At 41.9% G+C, this 27,675-nt stretch overlaps 2 protein-coding genes across 4 annotated transcripts in view; one reads left to right on the top strand and one right to left on the bottom strand.

Annotated features, from left to right (window-relative positions):
• The window catches only part of LOC137501521 (uncharacterized), an 88,131-nt gene that overhangs the window by 38,548 nt on the left and 21,908 nt on the right, over window positions 1-27,675 (top strand). Inside the window, exon 2 of one of the 2 annotated variants that reach the window (XM_068228611.1) lies at window positions 23,757-23,819. The exons of the other annotated variant lie outside the window; for it this stretch is intronic. Within the exon in view, the coding sequence (XP_068084712.1) occupies window positions 23,757-23,781 (25 nt within the window). The 3' untranslated portion in view covers window positions 23,782-23,819. Of the gene's footprint in view, window positions 1-23,756; window positions 23,820-27,675 lie in introns of those variants that run through there. 2 annotated transcript variants of the gene reach the window in all.
• The window catches only part of LOC136877723 (juvenile hormone esterase), a 78,184-nt gene continuing 72,558 nt past the window's right edge, over window positions 22,050-27,675 (bottom strand). For both annotated transcript variants that reach the window (XM_067151932.2, XM_068228609.1), the window contains exons 7-8: window positions 25,446-25,578; window positions 22,050-22,333 (exon numbers count right to left, since the gene is read on the bottom strand). In XM_067151932.2, the coding sequence (XP_067008033.2) occupies window positions 22,159-22,333; window positions 25,446-25,578 (308 nt within the window). In that variant the 3' untranslated portion in view covers window positions 22,050-22,158. The remainder of the gene's footprint in view (window positions 22,334-25,445; window positions 25,579-27,675) is intronic.

The raw sequence follows: 27,675 nt of genomic DNA, 5'->3' as shown, positions 1-27,675 counted from the left end.
CCTTAGGGCGTCTCTAGTCATCTTGTGCAAGGACCCTTAAGCCGCCTCATAAGAGCAACCACCATCTTGCGCAAGCATCTCTAGGGCGTCTCATAAGGAGCCTTGTATAACCGCCATCTTGCGCAAGCATCCCAAGGGCATCTCATAAGAACCTATGTATAGCGGTCATCTTGCATAAGCACCTTTAAGGAGTCATGTATAGCCACCATCTTGTGCAATTAGCGTTGAGAGATGGCTGATGTAGAATTTTTCTTTTTAAATTATCCGCCACCATATTTCAAAGGTATGTACCTAAAGAGTGTAGCACTGAGCTCTATAGATTAAAGATGGCGGATGACAGCTGACAAAAAAGCGCGTGAGTTTGTTTACTAAACAAGAGCACGTGGAATTTTTCAATTTGCCGCCACCACATTTCAAAGGTATCTAGCCAACGATGGCAGGACGGTGCTCTCTTGATTAAAGATGGCGGATGACAGCTAACAGAACTTTTCAAATTGCCCGCTACTACAGAGAGCAGCACGGTGCTCTGTAGATTAAAGATGGCGGATGACAGCTGACGAAATTGCCCGCATGATAGCAGCACAGTGCTCTATTGATTAAAGATGGTGGATGACAGCTGTCAAAAAAAGCACGTGGCTTTGTTTACTAAACAAGAGCACATAGAATTTTTTCAAATTGCCGCCACCACATTTCAAAGGTATCTAGCTAAAGAGCGCAGCACTGAGGTTTGTGATGCAAGATGGCGGATGACAGCTGTCAGAAAAAAGCACGTGAGTTTGTTTCCAAACAAGAGCATGTAGAATTTTTCAAATTGCCGCCACCACATAGAGGGCAGCACGGTGCACTCTTGATTAAAGATGGCTGCTGTCATGTGGAATTGCCTGCCACCGCAGGTATCTAGCTAAAGAGGGCAGCACGGTGCTCAAAGATGGCTGCTATCAAAAAGCATTTTTCAAATTATCCGCCACCACATTTCAAAGGTAAGTAGCTAAAGAGGGCACCACTGTGCTCTATGGATTAAAGATGGTGGATGACAGCTGTCAAAAATCACGTGGATTTGTTTATCTCGCGCTAGTGAGGTTAAGTTGGTAGCACTAAGGTTTAGGCCAGTTAAGATGGCAGTACTGCGGATGACAGCTGTGACGAATTTACATCTACTACGATAAAGAGGGCAGCACTGTGCTCTATAGATTACAGATGACGGATGTCAGCTGTCAAAAAAGCACATAGCTTTGTTTCCAAACAAGAGCACGTGGAATTTGCCGCCACCACATTTCAAAGGTAAGTAGCTAAAGAGGGCAGCACGGTGCTCTCTGGATTAAAGATGGCGGATGATAGGTGTCAAAAAAAACATGGGTTTGTTTCCAAACAAGAGAATGTAGAATTTTTCAAATTGCCGCCACCACATTTCAAAGGTATCTAGCTAAAGAGTGCAGCACTGAGGTTTGTGATGCAAGATGGCGGATGATAGCTGTCAGAAAAAAGCACGTGAGTTTGTTTAAGAGGGCAGCACGGTGCTCAAAGATGGCTGCTGTCAAAAAGCATTTTTCAAATTATCCGCCACCACATTTCAAAGGTAAGTAGCTAAAGAGGGCAACACTGTGCTCTATAGATTAAAGATGGCGGATGACAGCTGCACGTGGATTTGTTTATCTCACGCTAGTGAGGTTAAGTTTGTAGCACTAAGGTTTAGGCCCGCCAAGATGGCAGCACTGCCGATGACAGGTGACGAATTCTACATCTAAAGAGGGCAGCACAGTGCTCTGTAGTTTGAAGATGGCGGATGACAGCTGTCAAAAAAGCACGTGGCTGTCAAGAAGCACGTGGCTTTGTTTACCACGCACTAATTAGGTTAAGTTGGTACCACTAAGGTTTAGGCCCGTCAAGATGGCAGCACTGCCGATGACAGGTGACGAATTTTACATCTACTGCGATAAAGAGGGCAGCACAGTGCTCTGTGGTTTAAAGATGGCGGATGACAGCTGTCAAAAAAGCACGTGGCTGTCAAAAAGCACGTGGCTTTGTTTATCTCGCGCTAGTTAGGTTAAGTTGGCACTACTGAGGTTTAGGCCCGTCAAGATGGCAGTACTGAGGTTAGCGATGCGTTGTTGTCTGTCAAAAAGCACGTGGCTGTCAAAAAACACGTGGCTTTGTTTACCTCATGCTAGTTAGGTTAAGTTGGCACTAGTGAGGTTTAGGCCCGTCAAGATGGCAGCAGTGAGGTTAGCGATGCGTTGTTGTCGATGACAGCTGTCAAAAAGCACGTGGCTTTGTTTACAAATTCAAATCTCGCGCCAAAATTCAAATCTCCCGCCAAAATTCAAATTTCCCGCCAGAATTCGAATTTCCCGCGCCGCGGGCGAAGGAGGAGGCGGCCGAATCCCCCTATTATACTACTCTCGCTCATTTCCCTAGTACGCCTCTTCAGTGATGCCTAGGCCATCTATGACAGCTGATGGCAGAGCTGTTGAGGATCCCACCAGCGGAATCGCTGACGGACTGAACATACATACATACATATAGGCTGCAGATAGTGAAATCTTCACACTCGAACATCGCACATTGTCCCCATACTCTAGCCCGTCCGTAAACACTACTTCCGCGTTTGGAAGCTGGTGAACGAAGCTCTGGATGTGCAGGTTCTAGTATCGTACCGTCCAACCACTTGCAGGCAGTGTATAATCCCTCGATTAAGGTCAGTAATGGAAAAACTAGGACAAGCATTGAAATAATAACGGATTGCCAGGCTGTTCGTATTAACTGTGAAGTTTTATATTATAACGTGAAAGAAAGAATGCCAACGCTAAAATGTTCGACGCGCCAATCAATATAACCAGAGTTATACCGTAATAACGAAACTATTGATATAGTATTGACGATAAGAGGTGACATCATTCTTCAGCTCACCGGAAATTTCTGTAATAATCCGTAGTTCCAAGAACTGAAGTGGTTAAATCAATGAAAATTAGAGCGCCTCTAAATGTTTTAACCTGAGGCTTATTTTCTAGAGAAATAAATCTACGGACATTCGAGAGGAATTGTAATTTTAGTGAGTTATTTAAACAAGACTTTCAAAATACGAAAAAAAAGACTGGAATTAAGAAAAAACTAAAATTGTTGAGCTTTAACTTCGAACCTGGTAAAGGACAATATGAAATGACAATAACACAAAACTTCGACTGTTTTAAGAAATTAAAAAGGAAAAGGAGTTAAACTAGCACCTACCACAAGCATTAGCATTTTCTTTGTCGGAATGATGAACTGTGAAGATTTTTCATTGGTTATGCATGTATTATTTTTACAGGTTACTCTACGTCGCGCCGACACAGGGAGGTTTCATGGCGACGGTGGGATAGGAAAGGGCTAGGAGTTCGAAATAAGCTGCCATGGCCTTAGCTAAGGAACAGCCCCAGCTTTTGCCTGGTGTACAATGTAATAAAAAAAAACTACACTTATATGAATGGTAATGAAATAACCAAGGATATAGCAATAAAGTTGCTTAGAAACGAAGTAATCTACAAAAAACCTTGGAGAATGACTGCTTCAGTTCACTTCACTCCTACTGAAAAATGTTTTGGTTCACTTTCATACAGCTTCTTTCTATCTTTCATTCTTAATCCGTTTGCCCTCCGGGGTTGGTTTTTACCGCGGATTCAGCGAGGGATCCCACCTCTACCACCTTGATGACAGTGTCGAGGAGCGTAAGACTTTGGGTCGGAGCTACATCTGGGGAGGAGGAGCAGTTCCCTGCCCAGGCAGCCTGTACTTCTATGCTGAACATAGTAATTCTTGAGGAGGTTGCAAAGATTGGAAGGGATAGACAACGAAAAGAAAAGGAAGCAGTCGTGGCCTTAGGTTAGGTACCGTCCCGGCTTTCGCCTGGATGAGAAGTGGAAACCTCTGAAACCAACTTCCAGGAAGGCTGAGGTGGGAATCGAACTACAACACTGCCTTCGTGAAGTACAGGCCGTACTGTAGCAAGCGCGGGAAAGCGATCAGCTGATTATTAGGGGGGGGGGAGTTTAGCACGTGATTTAGTTGTGTTACATGTGAATTCTTCGCTGTTTTATTGAAATTTTTAACGTTGGCCACATGTTTACTCAGATATATATCAGACTTCGACGTTATTGACTGCATTATTAAGTGAAAAGTTCTCAATTGGTGAAGAAAACTTAGTATGAGCGTGTATTCATGTGAGGCTATAGGTTAAGAATATCGCTCTGCAGTGTTTTAGTTTTGTACGGTAGTTTATTTGTGTAATGTTATATTCTTAGTGTAAAATGAATTGAGTTAGTACATTCAGCGTTTTATTATCAACCATTGTGTGTATATAATTGAATTAAGGTTATAAGTGAGACAAATCACCATGCTAAGAGTAGCTGTGTGCCTGGCTGCAGAGCAAATTATAAAGTAGGAGAGTACACTCCAATATTTGTGTTTCCTTCTGACAAAGAAAGAGTTAGGTTATGGAAGAGTGGTGGTGGTGATGGTGGTGGTGATTATTGTTTTAAGAGGAAGTACAACTAGGCAACCATCCTCTATGTAACACTAATCAAAGGGAAAAATGGAAGGGATCCGATACTTCGAAAATGAAGATATCGGTCAAAGAAAGACAAGAGCCACGAAGGGCGTGAAAATGAAAGACTCCCTAGCCCTCGCAAACCTAATAGCGTCGGGGTCGAAAAAGAACAAGAGTTGACCAAGAGAGGTCGGATAGGATAGATGAATGTCAGGAGCCTGGCACAAGTAAGTGGAAGCAATGCCAGGACTCAGCTAAGGGCCCCGTGGTCGCCAACCCACGCTCCAAAGTTCAGAGCCCCTGAGGCCCCTTTTAGTCGCCTCTTACGACAGACAGGGGATACCGTGGCTGTTATTCTGCCGCCCCCACCCACAGGGGGATTATGGAAGAAGGCTATTACTATTCACCACACAGTTGTATGTATCAACCAGTTTCCTGAAGACTAAATCCTGAGGAAAATAAGAGTGTCTCGTCCAGATGGTGTGTTAAAATTTCTTATTATATCAAAAACATGGGTAACATTAGATATATTTTTATGTAATCAGTCTTACGGCGTATTTGAATTCCGTGTATCTGAAAATTCAAGTCCAATTTAAGCATTTTAGGTAGAAATGTGTTGTGAAATAACACTGCTGAGATTTTTCCTATCGAATTTCATATCATAGGCAATGAAACATGGTTATTCCATAAAAATTGAATATGAAAATAATTGTATAGGCATTATTTACTCTTTAAAAATCTACATTTAAAAAAAAAACAATAACTGAATTTCGTTACAGTGACAAAAAATGTTCTGTTATTGTTGGAGGTTAGCTAGGACCTAGGGGAAGTTTCCACGGGGAGGGGTGGGCTACCTAGAAAGTAACGCCTTCTCTCTGGCCAGGAGATTTGGCGGAGGTTAGCTTACTTGTAATCTTTCTTCTATGTACTGAATTGGTGGTACAGAAATAATTTACATTTGTAGTATATTGTATTGGTAAATGGTTGCTTGCTTTCTATCAGTGTGGATGATGTGAATGTTTCAGTTGACTAGGATATGGATAGAAATCGCAAGAATATGTCTCAGTGTTAGCCTGAACTCGCGGAATCGAACGGATATACGCGAGTCATAGAACGTATCCGGGAAGGATATGCATTGTATGTCAGAACTAACAAATATTTATAAGAAGTTTTTGCTTTTGGGCTATAAGGCGTTAACAGTTTCTTAAGTAATTTAAACGAGTGTATTATTCAAGCGGACCGGATGCGTGGCGTCATCAGAACTGCAGTATTGCCTACATATCACGAAGGCAGTGACTCCAACTACCTATTCAGTTCATTTCCCGAGGCTACGTGGACCGCGTTGCAGTCCTCGTACCACATTTCAAAATTTCGTGGCAGAGCCGGGAATCGAAGTCGGGTCTCCGGGAGGGCAGCTAATCATACTAACTACTACACCGCAGAGGCACACCCCGTACAGCTTTTACGCTTTTTATTCTTTGAAGAATGGGTCTATATTCATAGACGTGTGGAAAATGGCCATGATTACGTCTGTAAAAACATGTGTAATGGCATAACACTTCGTTTCATCACTGAGCTACGATAAACTGACAAAACGAAATTTAAAATTTCCCGACTGTTTGTAAAATAAAGTACTCACTAACTAGATGGCACAACATTAACTATCTCTTCTCAACTTCGTATAAGGGTAAGAACTTACCTTGGTAGATGAGTTGAATATCACACCTCAACTCCAGACAGGAATCATATTGCTTGATCAGTTCTATGACCGATACCAGGCCAGTCATGATGTTAAGCAGGATAGATTACTAACGGAATTCTGCAACATGTAGGCCTATGTAGCTCAGTATTAAGATTTATTATATTGTCCCCTGCCCCTTAGTAAAATGGTCATTACCATAGTAATTAACATACGTATTGTTGGTTTGTGATTGTTCCCTACAACACAAGTTGATCGTCAGTAGCAGCATACATACGGACATTTTTCGTTATAGACTGATAACATTACAGCTTTCATTCCGCAAAGCCTCTGTGAATGAAGATAGCTGTGTGGCCGTGGCCTCCCTTTGGTGGTAGTTTTAAGAGCAAATACAACTACTGAGATACTGTCATGATTATAATTTCCATGACTAATTCCATAATGAAGCTGATACCTCTTACATCAGACATTAGGTTTTCAAGACCGGGCGAGTTGGCCGTGCGCGTAGAGGCGCGCGGCTGTGAGCTTGCATCCGGGAGATAGTATCTTAGAAGTGAAGCTTCCACGGTGTGAAGAATTATTTAATTTATTTTCCGGGTTGAACCGTGTTGTACTTGTACGCATATCACGTACAGTTTGCCGACGTTTCGAATACATTGCAGTATTCTTTGTCAAGGCGACTGAAATACCCCTACTCGATCCGAGGTAATCAGTCTCGCAGGCAGAAATTACACTACTAGAGTGGCCTTGATCTTGGCCTTTTATATCCTAGCCTATCTGGCTGACGTAAGCCCTGGCTGTCTCGCGAGGCTTCTGGAAAGTTTATGTCACAGCCAGGTAGTGGGGGCTTGCCCGCGCTGTTATGTAATGGGGTTGCGGCCCGTGTGTTTATGTTGTGGTCTGTATATCTTAAACTATGAATGATGGGCATCCAAGAATTACTGATTTTGTATCCTTCTTCTAAATTTATGTTATTCGGATGTTTCTTGATTTCGATAGCCTCGCGGATTTTCCTTTCCAGATTCCAAGGGATAGCTGCTAGGATCTTGGTCTTGTCAAATGATATTCCGTGCCTAGTTTCGTAGGAATGCTTGGCTACTGCTGAAATATCTGTGTTTTGGTTCTTGGTGTGACGGATATGTTCTTTAGACGGAAAACTACCGTTCCTGGATGTGCTAGTAATACGTAACCCCAATGGGACGCTTCGCGCAGTATACAGGAAACCCACTCACACAGACAGGTACCTACACGCCTCGTCTCATCATCACCCATCACAAAAGCAGGCTGTCCTAACATCACTAGTGAACAGGGCCATAGCGATTTCTGACGCAGAGCACCTCGAGGAAGAAAAAGAACACCTCACGGAAACCCTTAGGAAAAATGGCTACTCGCTCAATAACATCCGACGAGTCCTTAAAAAATCAGAAGAGAAGAAAGAAAAGACCGCCGCAGGAGAAAACAACGGGAAAGAACTGACCCGCCAGAAAACAGCGACACTGCCATACATTAAAAACACTACAGACAGGATCGGCAAGATACTGGACAAATACAACATAAAAACTATCTATAAACCTCACCGTAAGCTATCCCGTTACCTACCACCAGTAAAAGACACAATAGAATTACAGGCCCCTGGAGTGTATCACATTGAATGTAGCTGCGGAGCTTGTTATGTAGGTGAGACAAAACGTCTGATCTCCACCCGCCTAAAAGAACATATCCGTCACACCAAGAACCAAAACACAGATATTTCAGCAGTAGCCAAGCATTCCTACGAAACTAGGCACGGAATATCATTTGACAAGACCAAGATCCTAGCAGCTATCCCTTGGAATCTGGAAAGGAAAATCCGCGAGGCTATCGAAATCAAGAAACATCCGAATAACATAAATTTAGAAGAAGGATACAAAATCAGTAATTCTTGGATGCCCATCATTCATAGTTTAAGATATACAGACCACAACATAAACACACGGGCCGCAACCCCATTACATAACAGCGCGGGCAAGCCCCCACTACCTGGCTGTGACATAAACTTTCCAGAAGCCTCGCGAGACAGCCAGGGCTTACGCCAGCCAGATAGGCTAGGATATAAAAGGCCAAGATCAAGGCCACTCTAGTAGTGTAACTCTGCCTGGGAGACTGATTACCTCGGATCGAGTAGGGGTATTTCAGTCGCCTTGACAAAGAATACTGCAATGTATTCGAAACGTCGGCAAACTGTACGTGATATGCGTACAAGTACAACACGGTTCAACCCGGAAAATAAATTAAATAACGGGAGATAGTAGGTTCGAATCCCACTATCGGCAGCCCTGAAGATGGTTTTCCGTGGTTTCCCATTTTCACACCAGGCAAATGCTGGGGCTGTACCTTAATTAAGGCCACGGCCGCTTCCTTCCAACTCCTAGGCCTTTCCCATCCCATCGTCGCCATAAGACCTATCTGTGTCGGTGCGACGTAAAGCCCCTACCAAAAAAAAAATGGTTTTCAAGAACTCGGTCACCTTTTCGTGAGATCTAACTTGGGGAGTGCAACAAGTGAGATCCTAGTTGAGATAAAGGTGTAAGAAATAACTCCATGTTTCCCAGTTGGCTCCTATGTTCTGTATCGAACTTCACAGTCCAGTTTAACAGACCTAGACTTGGAACAGAACTTCAACCATTACCTTCGTCTGTTTGGTTGTTATTTGTTTCTCTATTACTTCTTATGGACAGATCATCATCCGACAAACATCACAAATGAAGAGGAGAGCAATAACATTGTTGTGTACGAATTCACGTCGCCATAGGTCGTTTGGAAGTGTTTCTGTCAAAGACAACTTGCTTATGATAGCGCTGTTGTGTCACGCACTCTATCGTCACACACTGACCTGTTTCATTGAAACAAGAACAGACATAGCCAAGGGCTGTGAACAGCTTGTCAATGTACAACTGTAATAACTAGGGTTTCAATCTCCAGAAAACGTAATATTTCCTCCACCTTCAGTTTAACTGTGTGTCGGAGTTAAGCACGAATTAGACGTTTCTGAGAATATTCGGGCTGATTTTCCAGGGCTTATAAAATAAAATTTTAACTTTTTTGATTGTCTTGATCACATTTACGTTATTTCAGTTGTTTAAGATCACATTTTGGCTATATTTTCCTCGGAGAAATGTATTTTACTTTGAAGGTGATGTCTGACGTTGCTTGTGTAAATCTAATTGTGACGAAACTTGAAGGTCGGGCCTCCGAGTTCAATAGTTGACGCTTGCTGTGTATCTTCTGAGTTTACACTGGTTTTAGAGAAATTTCCTTCAGATTAAGACTTGCAGTGCGGGTATTTATACGTCCACTGCTATGTCGCCTTTTTTTAAGGGACAAGGAAATACCACAAGGGCTAATTTTCTTACCTGTCTTACACTTGTGGCTCGTGACATAAATTACCTTTCCTCCTTCACCTTTGTTAAAAATTCCAACAGAGACAATTTTCAGGGCTTCATTGTTACATTAACGGTGGTAGAACTGACATCAGGATACGCATTGAGTCACTGATAGAGTGGGGAATGGGAGGTATGTATATTTTTTCTATATTTGATTTAGTTAAATATTGTTAAATATTCTATGATGACGTTCCATAGAATATTCGAAGACTGGAATATTAATTAAGGTTTATAGAATCTTAATGAATTTATGAAGGAAACTAGTGGAAATAAGTTAAAAGAACTACTAAGGTAGTTAATTGAAGTAGTGCAAAAACATTTAATACGAATTGTATATTTAATGTACACTGACTGACAGAGCAAATGCAACACCAAGGAGGAGTGGTTCGAAAGGGATGAAAGTTGGGGAAAAAACAGAGTCGGCACGGAAGAATAATTGATGTTTATTTCAAACCGATATGCAGGTTACACAATGCGCACGGCATCGACTCAGTAGGATGTAGGACCACCGCGAGCGGCGATGCATGCAGAAACACGTCGAGGTACAGAGTCAATAAGAGTGCGGATGGTGTCCTGAGGGATGGTTCTCCATTCTCTGTCAACCATTTGCCACAGTTGGTCGTCCGTACGAGGCTGGGGCAGAGTTTGCAAACGGCGTCCAATGAGATCCCACACGTGTTCGATTGGTGAGAGATCCGGAGAGTACGCTGGCCACGGAAGCATCTGTACACCTCGTAGAGCCTGTTGGGAGATGCGAGCAGTGTGTGGGCGGGCATTATCCTGCTGAAACAGAGCATTGGGCAGCCCCTGAAGGTACGGGAGTGCCACCGGCCGCAGCACATGCTGCACGTAGCGGTGGGCATTTAACGTGCCTTGAATACGCACTAGAGGTGACGTGGAATCATACGCAATAGCGCCCCAAACCATGATGCCGCGTTGTCTAGCGGTAGGGCGCTCCACAGTTACTGCCGGATTTAACCTTTCTCCACGCCGACGCCACACTCGTCTGCGGTGACTATCACTGACAGAACAGAAGCGTGACTCATCGGAGAACACGACGTTCCGCCATTCCCTCATCCAAGTCGCTCTAGCCCGGCACCATGCCAGGCGTGCACGTCTATGCTGTGGAGTCAATGGTAGTCTTCTGAGCGGACGCCGGGAGTGCAGGCCTCCTTCAACCAATCGACGGGAAATTGTTCTGGTCGATATTGGAACAGCCAGGGTGTCTTGCACATGCTGAAGAATGGCGGTTGACGTGGCGTGGCGTGCGGGGCTGCCACCGCTTGGCGGCGGATGCGCCGATCCTCGCGTGCTGACGTCACTCGGGCTGCGCCTGGACCCCTCGCACGTGCCACATGTCCCTGCGCCAACCATCTTCGCCACAGGCGCTGCACCGTGGACACATCCCTATGGGTATCGGCTGCGATTTGACGAAGCGACCAACCTGCCCTTCTCAGCCCGATCACCATACCCCTCGTAAAGTCGTCTGTCTGCTGGAAATGCCTCCGTTGACGGCGGCCTGGCATTCTTAGCTATACACGTGTCCTGTGGCACACGACAACACGTTCTACAATGACTGTCGGCTGAGAAATCACGGTACGAAGTGGGCCATTCGCCAACACCGTGTCCCATTTATTGTTCGCTACGTGCGCAGCACAGCGGCGCATTTCACATCATGAGCATACCTCATTGACGTCAGTCTACCCTGCAATTGGCATAAAGTTCTGACCACTCCTTCTTGGTGTTGCATTTGCTCTGTCAGTCAGTGTAAAAGAACTGGTGGCAAAATCATTCGTCGGATGTACAGATTTTTTATTTTGTTGGACCATATTCAGCTATTTTAAGGCATTGCACAGGAAGCAACACACCGGCCCTTCTGTGATTCAAATCCAGGTCATTGTGAGATTTGTGCTGGACAAAGCGGAGACGGATCATGTTGTTTTTCCAGATACTCCGCCTTTCCTTGCAATCTTTCATTCTAGCAACACTTTTTTTTGCTATTTGTTTTACGTCGCACCGACACAGATATGTCTTATGGCGACGATGGGAGAGGAAAGGCCTAGGAAGTAGAAGGAAGCGGCCGTGGCCTTAATTAAGGTACAGCCTGGTGTGAAAATGGGAAACCACGGAAAACCATCTTCAGGGCTGCCGACAGTGGGGCTCGAACCCACTATCTCCCGATTACTGGATACTGGCCGCACTTAAGCGACTGCAGCGACTGCAGCTATCGAGCTCGGTCTAGCAACACTCTCCACTATCATTTCATCTGTCAGTCATTGATCATTGCCCCAGAGGAGTACTAGATGAAGGCTTCAGTCGAATGACTGGAAACAGGCTATGGATTTTCATTTTGCTATTTTTAGAGCATATTTGCCGGCAGTATTGCCGATTTTTAGGTGTTAGACATGCGAACCATAGTAGTAACATTTTCACCCAGTACACAACTACTTCATGTAGACAGTCCTAAGTTAGTGGAGTGCGTTGTAACGCGCTAGAGCCAGTTCAGACTCTCAAGCCAGGGGCCTAATCTGACGTGAATAAAGCTTCTTGGGAGCCAATTCGAAAATGAAGTTGGGTGCTAATTCGAGTGCTGTCAAATAACGTAGTACCTTTATTTCTGGTTATTTTTATTGGTATAAATTATCCAATATTAAGTTGAATTTGGATGCAGAAAAGGCATTTTAAAAGATATATATTTTGTGACAAGGGCGAATGTATTTTTAAAAAAAAATGTTTTCTATGATCAGTATGTATGTTTACTTTCTAGTCCCGTTTACTCATGCACGGTCGGGATGAGGTGAAATTATATGGCATGTGTTTAGGGCCGGATGCCCTTCCTAACGCCTGTCATGTCCTCTCCGGAACATGAACTCAGGACAGTTTCCTCCGAGGATCAACCCGTAGGGAAGTAGGAGGAACTGCTGTGGCCTGATATATTGGAGATACCGGGCGAGTTGGCCGTGCGCGTAGAGGCGCGCGGCTGTGAGCTTGCATCCGGGAGATAGTAGGTTCGAATCCCACTATCGGCAGCCCTGAAGATGGTTTCCCGTGGTTCCCCATTTTCACACCAGGCAAATGCTGGGGCTGTACCTTAATTAAGGCCACGGCCGCTTCCTTCCAACTCCTAGGCCTTTCCTATCCCATCGTCGCCATAAGACCTTTCTGTGTCGGTGCGACGTAAAGCCCCTAGCAAAAAAAAAAAAAAAAAAGATATATTGGAGTTAACCAGCATAGGAACTGGGATTCATTACTTACAAATACGGTAAAGGAATTATGATATATATAATTCACATAAAATTATAATAATTAATAATAATGTTTTAATGCAGCCACTGGCCATAAAACAAGAATACAATCATATATATACATCCATACCTGCTTAGTTCGGGCGGAAATCACTATCACTATCAGGCTTTCACAAATTCACTAATTGAGCACTTTCTCTCGGAGCATTCCTGTATATGATATCGCCCGCAGATTTGACCACAGAGCTTGCACACACACTGATCACTTGGGTCATGGAATTTCTTCTCTGAGCACAACTTAAAATGGAAACCATGGACCGCCATTCTTGTAGCGATGTGGCGCAGCTGGTAATTTGTGCCCATCCACCTTCTGTCCATCATGGCTTCGGTAGTGTAGAAGGAATCCCAAATTTCCATTTTCTTGGCTTTCAGATCTTGTAGAAGCTTCTCGTATGCCGCATTAACTGGCAGTATCAGCTCGTTCCGAAGGTCCTCTATCAGGAACGTTTCCCTCGTTAGCTCATATACCGACCGCGATCGGGTCGACTTTGATACTCCCAGGACCCTTTTGAGGTAGCGAGCTTTGATTTTCTCCAGTTCCTCCAGTTGTTTATAAGTAAGGTACTCTTCTATGAGTTCGAGACCATATGTCAGCACCGGTATTACCTTTGCCTTAAATAGCTGCATAGCTGTCTCTACTGCAATAAGGGTAATATTCCCTATGTCGTTCATTGCTCTGATCGCAGCAACCATCCTGGATCTGATGTGTATTCGGAAGCAATGCCCACTTGTTTGCAGAGTTAGCCCTAGATATTTGAAATGATTTACTCTTCTTAGACGCGATCCTCTACACATTATTTGGTCAGCCTCCGCGAATTTACCGCCCTTCCTGAAAATCATCATTTCTGTTTTGTCCTCGTTTATCCAGATTTCATTTTCTTCTGCCCATTCCACGAGTAGGTCCATAGCTCGTTGCAGTTCATCGATGTTCTCTGAAGCGATCGCCATGTCATCCGCGTAAATATACATTTTCGCATTGGTACTTTCTTTTATCTTTACCCCTACATCGCATGTGAAGGCGTTAAACAAGATTGGACTCAGTGGATCTCCTTGGAGGACCCCTATTTTCTGTGGTATCCACTCTGATACGCCTATTCCATCGTCCATTTGCACATAATTTTCCGCTAATATATTTGATATAAGTGTCGTCATATTAGATCTTCCGGTCAATTTCTCCAGCTTCTTGACTAGGATCTCCCTGTTCACTAAATCGAAAGCCTTCGAGTAGTCTACAAATATCACGTAGAGTTTTCCTCCTGGTGTTTCCAACGTAGATTTGATGTGTCCTAGCAGATTTTCCATAGCCATGATAGTGGACCTTCCTTTTCTGAACCCGAACTGTTCGTCGGGTAGCAATGGATCTATCATTCCCTCTATTCGCTTGGTCAGGACTCTTGTTAGCAATTTTAGGCCTGTGGACTCTAAGGTTACTGCTCTGTAGGAGTTTAGGGTCGTCTGTGTCTCCTTTACCTTTGTATAAAGGCTTTATTGTGGATTTCTTCCATTGTGTTGGTATTCTGCCTAGTTCTAGACACTTATTAAGCAGTGCAGTCCATATAGATATAGTTTCTGTCACTGTCTTTTGGATATGCTCATTCCTAATACCATCTGTACCTGGAGCCCTGTTTTGCTTAGCTTTACTGATGGCCCAACTTACTTCTTCTGTTGTCAAAGGCTGGGGCTCATGACAGACCTGACTGTCTGAACTGAGGCCTGGTTTCCTTCGAGCAGATGACCTTGCGCAGATGCTCCTCCCAAGTTTCCATCGGTATGTTTGGCTGGAATCTTCTTTCTTTGGGGCGTAGTGCTTTATATGGATCCCTCTTGGCTTCCTCTATAATTTTCTGTTTTTCTCTTTCGATGTTGTCACTTATTTTCTTTTTCAAGAGCTTTTTGTACACCGTTCTTTTGGCTCTATATTCCTCGAGTACTTCTGTAGTTTTTATATTCTTAGCCTTGTGGAGTGACTCTATCGTTTGTTTTCTTTGTAAGTAACACTCTTTGTCAAACCAGGGTTTTCCTTTCTTTTCAGATCGCGGTAATACCGCTGCCTTAAGGAGTCTTTCTAGGGAGAGAGCTGCTTCATCTAAATTTTTCCTCTCTATCAAGTTCTCGATATATCGTTTTTGAGTAGCCTCAGCCTTTATTTTCCCAATGTCAATTTTCTTGCCAAGTGTGTTGTCTTTCATTATTTCTTTAGTCTCGCTTATACTTGAGATGATCTCTGTGCTTACCGGGATGTGTTTTCTCACGACGGCTTCTTCTGAGCAAACTGGTTTAGCCGGGCCAACTATCTTGAATCCCTTAGTAAAGATGAGATCTATAGTGCTCCCTCCGTTTGGACAGACATACGTCCAGTCGGATTGTCGGTTTAGCAGCCGTAGGCCTTGTGATTGTAGGAACTCCATAACTTCTCCGGTTTTCCCTTTTTGCTTATCTATGGCACAGTTTAGATCGCCTGCTAATATAATTCTCTCATCTTTTTTTATCTTGTTCAAAGCTATGCCGAGACTGTCAACAATATCCATTGCGGAGCATTCGGGGTTGAAATACGCTGCCAAAATTACTCCAATCTTAGTCCGTATTACGAGTATGTCATCTTCTCCCATTAGCTGTTTACAGGGGGAGAGATGGGGTTTAACCAATACTGAGACTCCTCCTGATGGTCTTTCTCTTCCTCCAGGCATTTTTGCTGTTACCTCGTAGTGGTAGAATCCTGGTATAATGATGCTATTATGTTCTATGATGAAGGTTTCTGTCAATACGCAGATATCGTACTTTACTATTGTGTTCTTAGTCAGTAGGTTCAGGGCACCTCTTAATCCTTCAACATTCCAGTTCATGATGTTAATAGCGTTGCTGCAAGCCTCTAAACTTCCAGGGTTGCCGAAAGGGCCGGCAGAACACGCTAGAAGGCCAGAAGGAACTTTTGTGAACTCTCTCAAGATCAATCATTGGAATCCCTATTTTGAATGCTCTTGTGCCGGGTTTCTCACTAACTATATCACAGTAAATTCTACCCTTCACTTCGTTTTCTCTTAGGTAGTCTACAATATCGGTCTCGGTAGTGTCTGGGTCTAGTCTTCCTATGTATAACCAGGCAATTCTCTCCGCCACTTTCAGTCTCGTAACTCCTTCTCTCGTACCTCGTACTGATTCCTTCCGTGAGTGTTCTTTGTGTTCAAGGGTTTCTTGTGTTGTTAATCCTCTGGTATCTTCTAAGTTCCTGCGATTCGTTTCTCTTTGTTGGTCTGCTTTCCTTTTATTTATTTTTCCATAAACGTTACGAGTACTTTCCTCCGGGTTGTAGTTTTCCTCCAGGTCAATTATGTCCCTTTCACGGTCGTTGAAAGGATGGGTTGCAGAATCTTGAGCAAGAAGTCAGTCACGAGGATTAGAGTAATAATCACGAGGTAGTGATTCATAAGTACACAGTACATAGGTCAGACCGCTGGACTGGCTTAAGTCGTAGAGGAAATGTACGTGGTAGGTATGCCTCAGATTTGCTGGAAGCGTACAATATTCTATGATGACGTTCCATAGAATATTCGAAGACCTTCGAGAACATTTAGGCGGGGCCCTGGTGCCTACAGTGGCTCAAAAAAGTATTGGTCTGCCCATAGCCGTGGTATGAACGGAACTGTATGGTACAAATAATGGTGCATATAATAGAATTATACATATGCAGATATGTATGGCAGTCAAGTACATAAGCAGGTTGAATATAGAGCCAAGAAGATTCACGCTGTTTGCAAACGGATCAGTAATACAAAGGCGCGCGTCATTACACGCCAAACAAGTATTGGTCTAGTACACAATATCATCGTGACATCGTGCTGTCTACTGCATCTGGCTTATTGTGTCTGTGCTGACACGTTGGAAAGTAATATTCAGCACTGTTTCCGTGCTCATCTAGCAATGGGAAGGAAAATGAAAGAAACAACCGTAAAAGAAAGGAGGATTGTAGTGCGACTATTTCAGGAAGGTATATCTTTCAAGGGCATAAGTGAAATTATTGGAAGAGCTGTTACAGCTGTTAAAAATATTGTGTACAGGTACAAACGGACAAAGACAATAGAAAATAGACAATTAAGTGGCCGTCCCTCAAAATTATCAACACAAGACAAACGGCAAATTGTGCGTAAAGACAATAGAAAATAGACAACTAAGTGGCCATCCTTCTAAGTTATCAGCACAAGACAAACGGCAAATTGTGCGTAAAGTGGCCCAAAATCCTCAGCTAAGTGCGCCGAAGATAGCAGCTGCGTTACAACAAGATGTAGGAATGCAAGTGCCATCTGAAACCATCCGAAATGTGCTACGCGAAAGAGGATGTGCGGGCAGAACAGCCCGTAGAAAGCCGTACATCAGTAACGCTAAACAAAGAAGAGACTTGCGTACGCTAAAGAGCACAGAAATGACAGCTGTGAGGATTGTAAGACAGTCGTTTTTACTGATGAGAGTAAATTTACTCTCTTCAGGTCAGACAGACGAGTGACTGAGTGGAGGAAGACGAATTCTGAACTTGAAGAGAAGAACCTGACAGCTACTGTGAAACATGGAGGTGGTTCCCTGATGGTATGGGGTTGCATGAGTGCAAATGGTGTAGGTGAATTAGCCTTTATTGAAGGGACTATGGATCACAAAGCATACATTAACATCCTCAAGACACATTTTCCACCAAGTGTACAAAAAATGGGACTCTCAGCAAAGTATACGTTTACGCAAGATAACAATCCCAAACACACAGCCCTGAATACGAAGCTATGGCTGTTATATAATACACCGCGTTGGATGGAAACTCCACCACAATCCCCCGACATCAACCCCATCGAGAATTTGTGGTACTATTTGGAGCAAAACGTGAGAAAGCATGCGATATCAAACAAAGCTGACCTCAAAGATGCCTTACTCACCAAATGGAATAACATACCAAAGAAAACTACGGAAACCTTGGTACGATCGATGCCAAATAGGTTAGCTGAGATTATAAAGAGGAAAGGAGGACCTACCAAGTACTAAAACTTTCAAGAAGGATCAAGAAACTGCGTTATGTTAATTCAGACCAATACTTTTTTGGTGGCAAGTGAAAATGATCGTTTTAAGTTATGGCTTTTTAGTTATATGGACATGGAAGAATTATGTTTTTCTTACAATGTACATGTTACACAAGATGATAAATAATCAGGGATTCTAGTATATGCGAATTTTCATCATCATTCCCTTAGATTCCTCGTCCTCATATGTAGCATATCTCGACAGACCAATACCGGTACGTTTTTGAGCCACTGTATATAAGCCTCGGTAATCATACCCCGGGGCCTTCTGCTAGAAACTCGACGGAGTAGCTGCTAAACGAATCCTTGTTAGTCGACAAGACGATTACGCAACCGAGAATAGTAAGTTCTTCTTCAACTTTGAGAATTAAGACGTGCCTGGACGACTTCAGCTCAAAACTCAGTCACTTACAGTCCTAATTATCTGTACACATTGTACATAGTTTAGTCTTTTAAGACTAGTAGATATTCATCAACGGAGCAGCAGCATCGTCTTCTTCTTATCCTTCTCCTCACCTAGTTGGAGCTTCCAAACCAACCCGTTCCAACTGCTTGGGATCTTTCCAATCAATTAACCAACCAACCTACCAACCTCCTACGAGGTCTCCAACCTATCTGTCATGACAGAAGAGAAAAAGTTGGTGTGCAGCTGTGGGGTTTGAAAGTATCCAACCTCAGTGGAGTAGAAGAGGCATTGATTTTTTAAAGCCCCGCAGAAGAGGCTTAGTCAAGCAAGAAAACCAACCCGGAGTTCCTGTTCCAGTGAGAGGCTCTGACCGTGCCTATAACTGTGTCTACCACAGTGGAAGAATCTAGCTATATGGTTGATCATATTAGTGACTCAGGATCTGATAACGATAGTGTGCACGCGGATGAACGTTTGTATATATCAGCCGCAGAAGGCCATAAATTGAAAGGGCATGAGTTCGACGGCACGGCAGTAATGATATAGATGTTGATTCCCATAGGGAATCAGAAATATTTGTCCTGAATGAGTAAATTTATAATACCAATATAAATGGTCCGTTATTGGACATTATAAATTTTCCAGCTAACTCATTCTTGGTTGCCAGCGTTTCGCCCTCGTGTGCTAGGGTGGGCTCATCAGTTGGCTAGTGCATACCGTGGAGGCCACTGCGTAGGCTAACTGGAGCCACCGGCAGTGCCAATGCACTAAGAGACTTTGTCTCATCACTAAAAATTGATGCCTGCTTGGCCATCAGATGATATAGATGTTGATTCCCATAGGGATTCCCATAGGGAATCAACATCTATATCATCTGATGGCCAAGCAGGCATCAATTTTTAGTGATGAGACAAAGTCTCTTAGTGCATTGGCACTGCCTGTGGCTCCAGTTAGCCTACGCAGTGGCCTCCACGGTATGCACTAGCCAGCGTATTGGTAGGTGTGCTAGGTACCAACTGATGAGCCCACCTTAGCACACGAGGGCGAAACGCTAGCAACCAAGAATGAGGTAGCTGGAAAATTTATAATGTCCAATAACGGACCATTTATATTGGCACGGCAGTAAGCCAGAACGCCTTTGCGAGTTTATAGCTAATGTAGAAGCCGCGCATTGCATGATAAAACCGACTGAGATAACTCTTTTCAAATATATCCTGACAAAAATTACGGGTCCAGCTCACGAAAAGTTACTGTCACGGTGTGACATTATTGACTGGTGGCATGCGAAAAGCACAGGGTACCTTTGAACCGTATTTGCATCAGCTTTTTCAGTCAAAGCAGGTGACTAGGGACACCATAGCAGATTGGGCACACGAAGTAGAAGAGATCACGGCCATGTTACGAAACGCGATACTAGAGGATGAACTGGTAGAGGGCCGCGAATATCAGTGTCGGTTAATGGCTGAGTTCACCCATGGGCTCCGGTTTAGGCGAATACAAAATAAGATGCAGGACAGGAATTCGAAAACCTTTGAGAAATCCATAAACGTGGCTAGGCAGGAAGAGGCGCTATTAATTTTTCAGGCAGAACTCGAAGCCTTGTATAGGCCACGACATCCTAGAACTCCTCGAAAAGAAGGGTGGCAAGTGGTACCAGCCAAGGGGAATACAGGACAACAGAAGACGTTGGGGAATAAGCATCACAAAACCAGGAATGTATTAGTTACCTGTAGCCTATGCCAGTAGAACGCCCAATAAGACTGAGAGAAACTACAGCACCACCAAATGTGAAGCATTGGCCATAGTATTCGGTGTGAAATATTTCCGTCCATACTTGCTTGGACGCAATCTCACTGTGGTGACCAACCATTCGCTGTTAAAATGGGTCTTTAATGTGCAAGACCCATCCTCTAGATTAGTGAAATACCGTACAGGCTTAAACTAGCTGAGTACGATTTTGATATCTTGTACAAAGAGGGCAAGCGTAATTGTAACGTGGATACATGTAATACCCGAGCAGGAGATAAGGGTGGTTACTTCTGAAAGCCAAGAGGCAGAGACAGCAGGTGATGGGAAACGAGTTAACGATGAGACGTCGACTCCTAACAAATGGAAAATTCTAAATTCCCATGGAGGGAATTAGATATTTTTCACCAATAGAGCATGTCAAAAATGTCAAAAACATATCAGATACAAGGCTTTTCAGGCGTTTCCTCTATTAACCAGCGTTTCATCTTGGGTCTGACACTAGACTCATCAGAGTGGGATGTGTCAGACCCTACCCACTGACGCTGGGGTGTATGCAGGTGAACTTATCAGAAGCCCTTATAAGAGGCACAGTCTGATAACTGCATATGGCAGATAAATCTCCACAATGGAATTATTGCCTGCCTAGCAATTCTGAATGGAAAATTCTAAATTCCCATGGAGGGACCTCTATTGGTGAAAAATATCTAATTCCCTCCATGGGAATTTAGAATTTTCCATTCGGAATTGCTAGGCGGGCAATAATTCCATTGTGGAGATTTACCTCCCATATGCTGTTACCAGACTGTGCCTCTTATAAGGGCTTCTGATAAGTTCACCTGCATACACCCCAGTGTCAGTGGGTAGGGTCTGACACATCCCACTCTGATGCGTCTAGGGTCAGACCTAAGACGAAACGCTGGTTAATAGAGCAAACGCCTGAAAAGCCTTACATCTGATATGTTTTTGACATCCTAACACAAAGTCGAGCGGGGAACATATCTAGACAGATGGACTCACCTCTGAATCCAAGGACGCTTCGGTAGATGTGACAGTTTGAGGATGAAGGAGCAATTTGGTTTCAGATCCAAGCGTTGTGCCTCTCTACAGGTACTGCGCTTGGCTTATGACATTATCACTGCTATTCACCTCATACAGCTTCTAACAGTATTTCTGGGCATTGAACATGCATTTGATACAGTGTGCACCCACTGTTATTATATGAAATGCACTTCGATTCTCATGTGGAGAATGTGACTCGGATGGTAGCCAGCTTTCTAAGCAGCAGATCGTTCTAAAATATGTTACATCTGGGCTTGAAATATCTCTTGAGATATCAAAAAATAAATGTAAAAGAACTTTGAGTTATAGAAAATGATATATAAGATACATAAGATTTAAGTGGGAAACAGAAATTTCTTAGAGGTACTGAAAATTTGAGTTATAGATATTTGAATTGCAGACATATGACTGTATAGTTTTGACCCCTTCCTGTCGATGATGAAATTATTTTGATCCAGCAATTCTGCAAACAAGATGGTTGGTCACTGAGATCTGAAACAACTTTCTTTTAGAGTAGGTTGATCAGAAATCATAGGGAATTAAAGGCTGAAACTAAAGGCATGCAAGATAAAATATGCAATGAGTGGGAGGTTCTTACACATCACATACAAATTCCATTGCCCTTTCATCCTTTCTTCTCAATAAAAAACTGGGTCTACTGTAGTTACATATTCTTCAGGGTAGGGAGATGCTGTGGAGACTGTCTTGTCTCCAACAACATTCTTGTCGGAGGAACAGCTGAAGTCATGATAACAGAGCATGAAATAACAGATCCCCATTCAAAATTAAAATTTTATTAAGGATTTTTACTTAGAATATAATTCCAGTATGAATGTATCAGAGATTATTATCAATCATTGTTAAGGTGTACAGTAAGGAAAAACATTCTCACAATTAAAATTGATCTCAAATCATTTCAAACTTGTGCTACCATATTTTATTCTAACGACTAAAATTGGCATAGCGCTTGTAGACACCGTCCCAGAATTTCATCCTTTTCTCCTCAATATTTCTTCCCACTGTTAGCTGCCGGTCTATGAGAAGGTAGGCAGGATCCTCAGGTGTATATGGTCTCCATGTTACAGGCAGGAGAGTAGATTGTTTCGGGGTCGGGTTCCTGTAATCATTTTTTTTCGAGCTCAGTGTTGTACAGGGAATTAACTGTTTATAAGTAACTGACAATACATCATTTAACCATTTGTTGTTATAATATTTTACATGGAGACAATTTTAAAATACCTTACAAAGTATCATTGTTTAACCCACGAGTGGTCGCTATATGAGATTTTCTCTCACATTATTTTTTACTGTGACATTACTTCACAGTGATGAAAGGGAGGTGACTGTTTCCTCTTCTAGCTGCATTTATAACTGTCGTAAGTAGAGCGATTCACATTTGAAGGGTATGCCCCACCTCCCCTAGTCAGAACAAAGGTTTCTACAGTATATGTCCATGCGCGCTGCGTGAGAGTTTCTCTCATCGCGCGACTAATGGTGTTGGTGTTATGTTGAAGTGAAGCAGGAAACTTACTCCTGTTGTACACGTTAGTATTTGTATTATGAGCACTTCTTGTTTTTGAAAGTGTTATTGTGTTCAGAAACCTTGCTTTGTATGTAAATATTACTAGAAATAATGCATGTGTGAGATTTTATTTTTTACAACTTCAGGACGGAAGTTATTTTTATGTACATTGCATATGTTATTTTAAGTAGCAATTTGTGTCTTTAATAAACAGCTTATCTTTTCATTTTTATCTAAAATATATAAGGTAGAACTTGCGTTTCATTTCAGTAGTAAATTTCAGCCTTACTCCCCACAAAACTGTGAAAAATGTCATAATTATTTTAATGTGGGAGAAAGTCTCATGCACAACCATTCACGTTACATTTCGGCTAGCGACCACTCGCGGGTTAAAGATTCTAAATAGAAATCTATCAACAATGTGAGCTTCTAGCATCTACCTTCTTCTCTTCTTATTCTAATGACATACAAGGCCATCCTTTTCTTTGGCTGTGTTCTAAAATACAGAGTTGAGGCGGCTTTACATAGCACTGCCAGAGGTTGGATTGAAAATACTAGGTGACATCATTCTGTTTCATGAAGAAGTGACCAGATTCAATGTATTTCATGAAAAGTTTACAGTCTTCTTGTTAAATGTTAAAAATATTTTTATTAATGGTTAACTAGGCCTAAGCAATAAATAATATTGTTTTGAAAAAATAGAAATCTACATACAACCAGGATACAAGGAATCGGAAACTATGATACGATGTTTCTGTTGGAAACTCTTGTCAGTCCCTTCTTACAATCTTCCATTGTTGTGCGAGCTTATTTATTGAGCTGGCTAGATGCAAAAGTCACATTCTCCATTTTATTTTATTTTCAAAATCGACTTGGCAATGCATTCTTGTTCCTTGTTCCAATCTACTCATGGCTATCTTAGTATTGGAAAGCAAAACAAACAATATCCAGTGGTTTTCAAGTGCCAAGAATTCACTTTAGATGTAAAACTGACATACTCCATACTGTTCAATTTCAGAGAGCACATTCTCCCTGTCAGCTAATCATTGGACAGCTTCTGGTCATTCAAAGAGGATTTTGGAAAAAATAATAATATCGTATGTTAAGTATTTAACAATAAATAATATATGGTACTTGAATTCAACAATACAATTTGTTTCATTTGTCTATATTTAAAACATACTTTGGTAAACTTGTCCTTTTTTTTTTCTTTGCCTGAAGTAATTCATTTTGCTTGATGCCAAAAGTAATATTCTGCAAGTTGTTCAGTTACAAAACTCACAGTCTCCAATGTTTCCATGCAAAAGGCATATTCTCCAAAAATGTAGAAGCTATTTTTCAGATATAAAACATATAAATAAAGAAAAATAATTCATACAAAAAGGTATAATTAACTACAGCCTCCAACAAGAGCATAGTCTCTAAGAAATTCACTTGCTAAAATAAATTGAAGAAGTTTTTGGAAAAAGTAGAGAATGTGACTTTTGCATCTAGACTCCTCATTTCTGTTGAGCATAAATAGTATAAGAGCAATTCTTGTTGCAAGTTTGTTAGGCAGTCAAGCTATCTACTGTTCGTGGCTTACTTTTGTAGAGGATAGTTATGCTACTGATAGAATGGTTTAAAAATTACTTCAAAGAAATGTTTAATCACTATTAAGGTTTGTTAAATTTTAAATTTCAACCCCTGAGCACAGCTTCAAACAAAACCTTGGGGGAAAATGTAAGCCAATTGATTTTCAGGGACAACACAGCCAATTGAGAACACAGGGTAGTTTTCTAGCTCCAATTTTGTTCAGTAGTTTTACCAATGGCCAGCAACCCCATCAAGAATTCCAGAAGATTTGTCAATATTTTGAATAGGTTGAATAGGAATTGTATGAAGCCCTAGTTAAACTGAGCACATACTGCCATGAGAACCATCTCAAGCCAAACATGAACAGTATCCAATCCACTTCAGAAACTAATAGGCCTCTAGGAAACTTCAAGTAACTTGGGAGGGTGTAAACCTCGAGCACTATTTTCAATCTAAATACTGTGACTACTGTTTGAACATCAAACATAACTTTTTTGTGATACCTGAAGCTATCCAAAGAGCTTTCACCAACTGGTAATCCAGTTGGGGACCAGTATGTGGAAAGAAAGGGCTGAATATCACTGATTGGAACAATCTGTGAACTTAGCCACTGGACATAATGAGAAATGGCCTGTTTGGAAAAATCTGAATAGGCTCTGAGTGGGAGTTGCAAGGTCTGGGACAATTTAAAGATATGGAACATGTTTGAGTCAACAGTATGTGACTATGGAGTTGAAAGAACAGCTCAGTATCTGTACAGAAGCAGTCTTTGCCCCATAAATGCACACTGGAAGATCTGTTGAAAGCAAGTTCTGTTGCTCTCTCTCTCTCTCTGTCTCTGAAGTTTATTATTTATTCCTTTGATTTGTAATTACTGAACATGAGTTTCTTAGGTTAAATTAGTTTTTAGTCTCTATGTGATATTTTGTGTGTTTTTTGATATTGGTAAATAAAATCTGGATACTGAGGTCATATGTTTGTTGATGACTCTCTTATGGGGATAATGAAACCCCATAATAGTGCATTTGAAATGATATTATATTTCTAAGTACATCTGATAGTAACAAATAGACTGTATACTACTCCTTGTGCTCTTTAATGCTGAGGATATTACTAACTCATTTATTCTCACCCAAATTTAGCGAAGTTAGTCCACATTGTCACCATCCTCCGTAAAGTCAGCATTTCTGGAGCAAGTGTGAACAGATTGTAGGGGACCTTCGACACAGCGTGGATGTAAAAGAGTTCATCAGCATGACATACACCTGCGATCATAGTAGCATACATACAATTAGTAAACTACACATTATGTAAGTTTAAACTAGTTCAGAAGTTTATAATGTATGAAGTAAAGAAACTTGACTCATCATGAAAAAACATTGGAGGTATGTCAGTGAAATTTTGTACTCAGATACATTCCAGTCATAACTTACACCTGAACAGCTAACAAATTGAAAGAGCCAGATGCTTCAGATACAGAGTAGTGCACAAAATGTCATACACTGAAAAATGGTGCATAATGTTTAATATACTACTACACCCTCTTTACATCTTGGTATTAAAATATTCATGTGCATGGTTGTTCAGCATGCAGTATATGCTCATCATGTCCACATTTTCAGTGTAAAATTTCTCTGAGATGAACCTTCATATTTGTGACCACTTTACTACACAAGTCCTCAGCTAACCCAATGGAAAATATCACAGTAGCTGCTTGCAATTACAGAACTTTTTTTTTTTCTTTTTAGTGGCTATTTCTTCTTCTTCTTCTTCTTCTTCTTCAAATGCAGTATTTGGTCCTCCAGATGTTGGCGATTACCCTAGAAAAGGGACCCCTTTCTTTGGTTAACTTGAAGAATTGTTCAGTGTTATTGATGCAAGTCCAGTCTTTGATGTTTCGGAGCCATAACATTGGTGTTCTACCAGTCCCTTGCTTGCCTTCTGTATGAGTTGTAGAAGCCCATGCTTTCTACCTCATAGAACATGGCCTAAATAAGCTGTTTTCCAAGATTCAATGATGTTTGCCACCTTACACTCAGCTCTAGCTCTCTTTAACACTTCATTATTTGTTACAAAATCTGTTCAAGGTAATCTAAGCATTCTCCTATGTAACCACATTTCAAAGGCTTCTAATCTGTTCATGAAGGAAGTTTTGACAGTCCAAGTCTCCACTCCATAAAGCAGTGTTGACCAGACGTAACATTGTCTCTTTTAAATATCCCCACAGGGATTAGTGGTGAGGCTAGATTGAACCTCCGTGAAGTGTTTGGGATATTCATCATCATCACACAGCATGCAGAATATCAATGCAGGGAATGCAGAATGATTTTGCTGTATACAGACAAACTTTGTTCTGTATGAACCATTGTGTCTCCAATGATAGTCTTGTTGCCAAGAGTTTTGGAAGGAAACTCTTTTGCAACATGTCCATGTCCTGCATACTGCTGACCATGTTGTTGAAAATAAATTGAAAAAAGAAAAGAAAAAAACTGACCCATTAATTTCATGGTTGGAAATTACAACTCACACACACTTTCAAACCACGATTTTCCACCTTATATATAATATTGGGCTGTTCTCTTCCCCAAAATCAAACATTCTCTTTGTTCACAGCATCATAAATGTTCACCTTGTCAGTGAGCATGTGTTGTGCAGCACAGCATGACTTGCTGCAACAACCCACATGGCCAACTGGATGTACCATACCTTGTCACTGGTCTATGTCTGTAATGTGCTGTTAGTTTATAGAGGGAAAAGTAGGACTGCAATATTTTTGGAACTGAACAGTGAAAGTTGCCCAACTTGAGGAAAGATGTTCTAGTGGATTTAGAAGAACTTCAAACCAAGACCAAATTGATTTCTGATGACCAGAGGAGTTTGACATGGGGACATTTTCTCTCCAATATACTGTCAAATCTGGTGGTTATTTGCACACTGTCAAAGGAAAGCAGCCAGAAATCCACTCACCTAGAAATAAGGAAAAGAAAATGGGGATGGATAGGGCACACATTAAGAAAACAGGCCAGAGCAGTAGAAAAGGAGGAAGGAAGCATGGAAGATCTAGAGAAACTTGGAGGCTAACAGTTAAAGAGGAATTGATTGGAATTGGGAAAACCTGGGATGAAGTAAAAGACCTGGCTGCAAAATTTACAGAGTGAAGATCTTTCCTGAATGCCCTTTGCTCCACAAGGAAAAGGTTTTCCTTTTTACAATTTGTTTTATGTTGCACTGACGCAGATCGGTCTTATGGCGACTATACAAGGAAATGTAGGAATTAGGTTAAATACTGTCTGCCAGAAAGGAGTGCACTGAATAACAAAATGAACACAAAAATGTTCCTGTAACTGGGCTTAAATCTTTGT

Source organism: Anabrus simplex, chromosome 7 (genome assembly GCF_040414725.1).
Source record: "Anabrus simplex isolate iqAnaSimp1 chromosome 7, ASM4041472v1, whole genome shotgun sequence".
NCBI classification, from domain to species: domain Eukaryota; kingdom Metazoa; phylum Arthropoda; class Insecta; order Orthoptera; family Tettigoniidae; genus Anabrus; species Anabrus simplex.
Note: the sequence above shows the minus strand (reverse complement) of the source record. Positions and strands in the feature narration are given on the sequence as shown.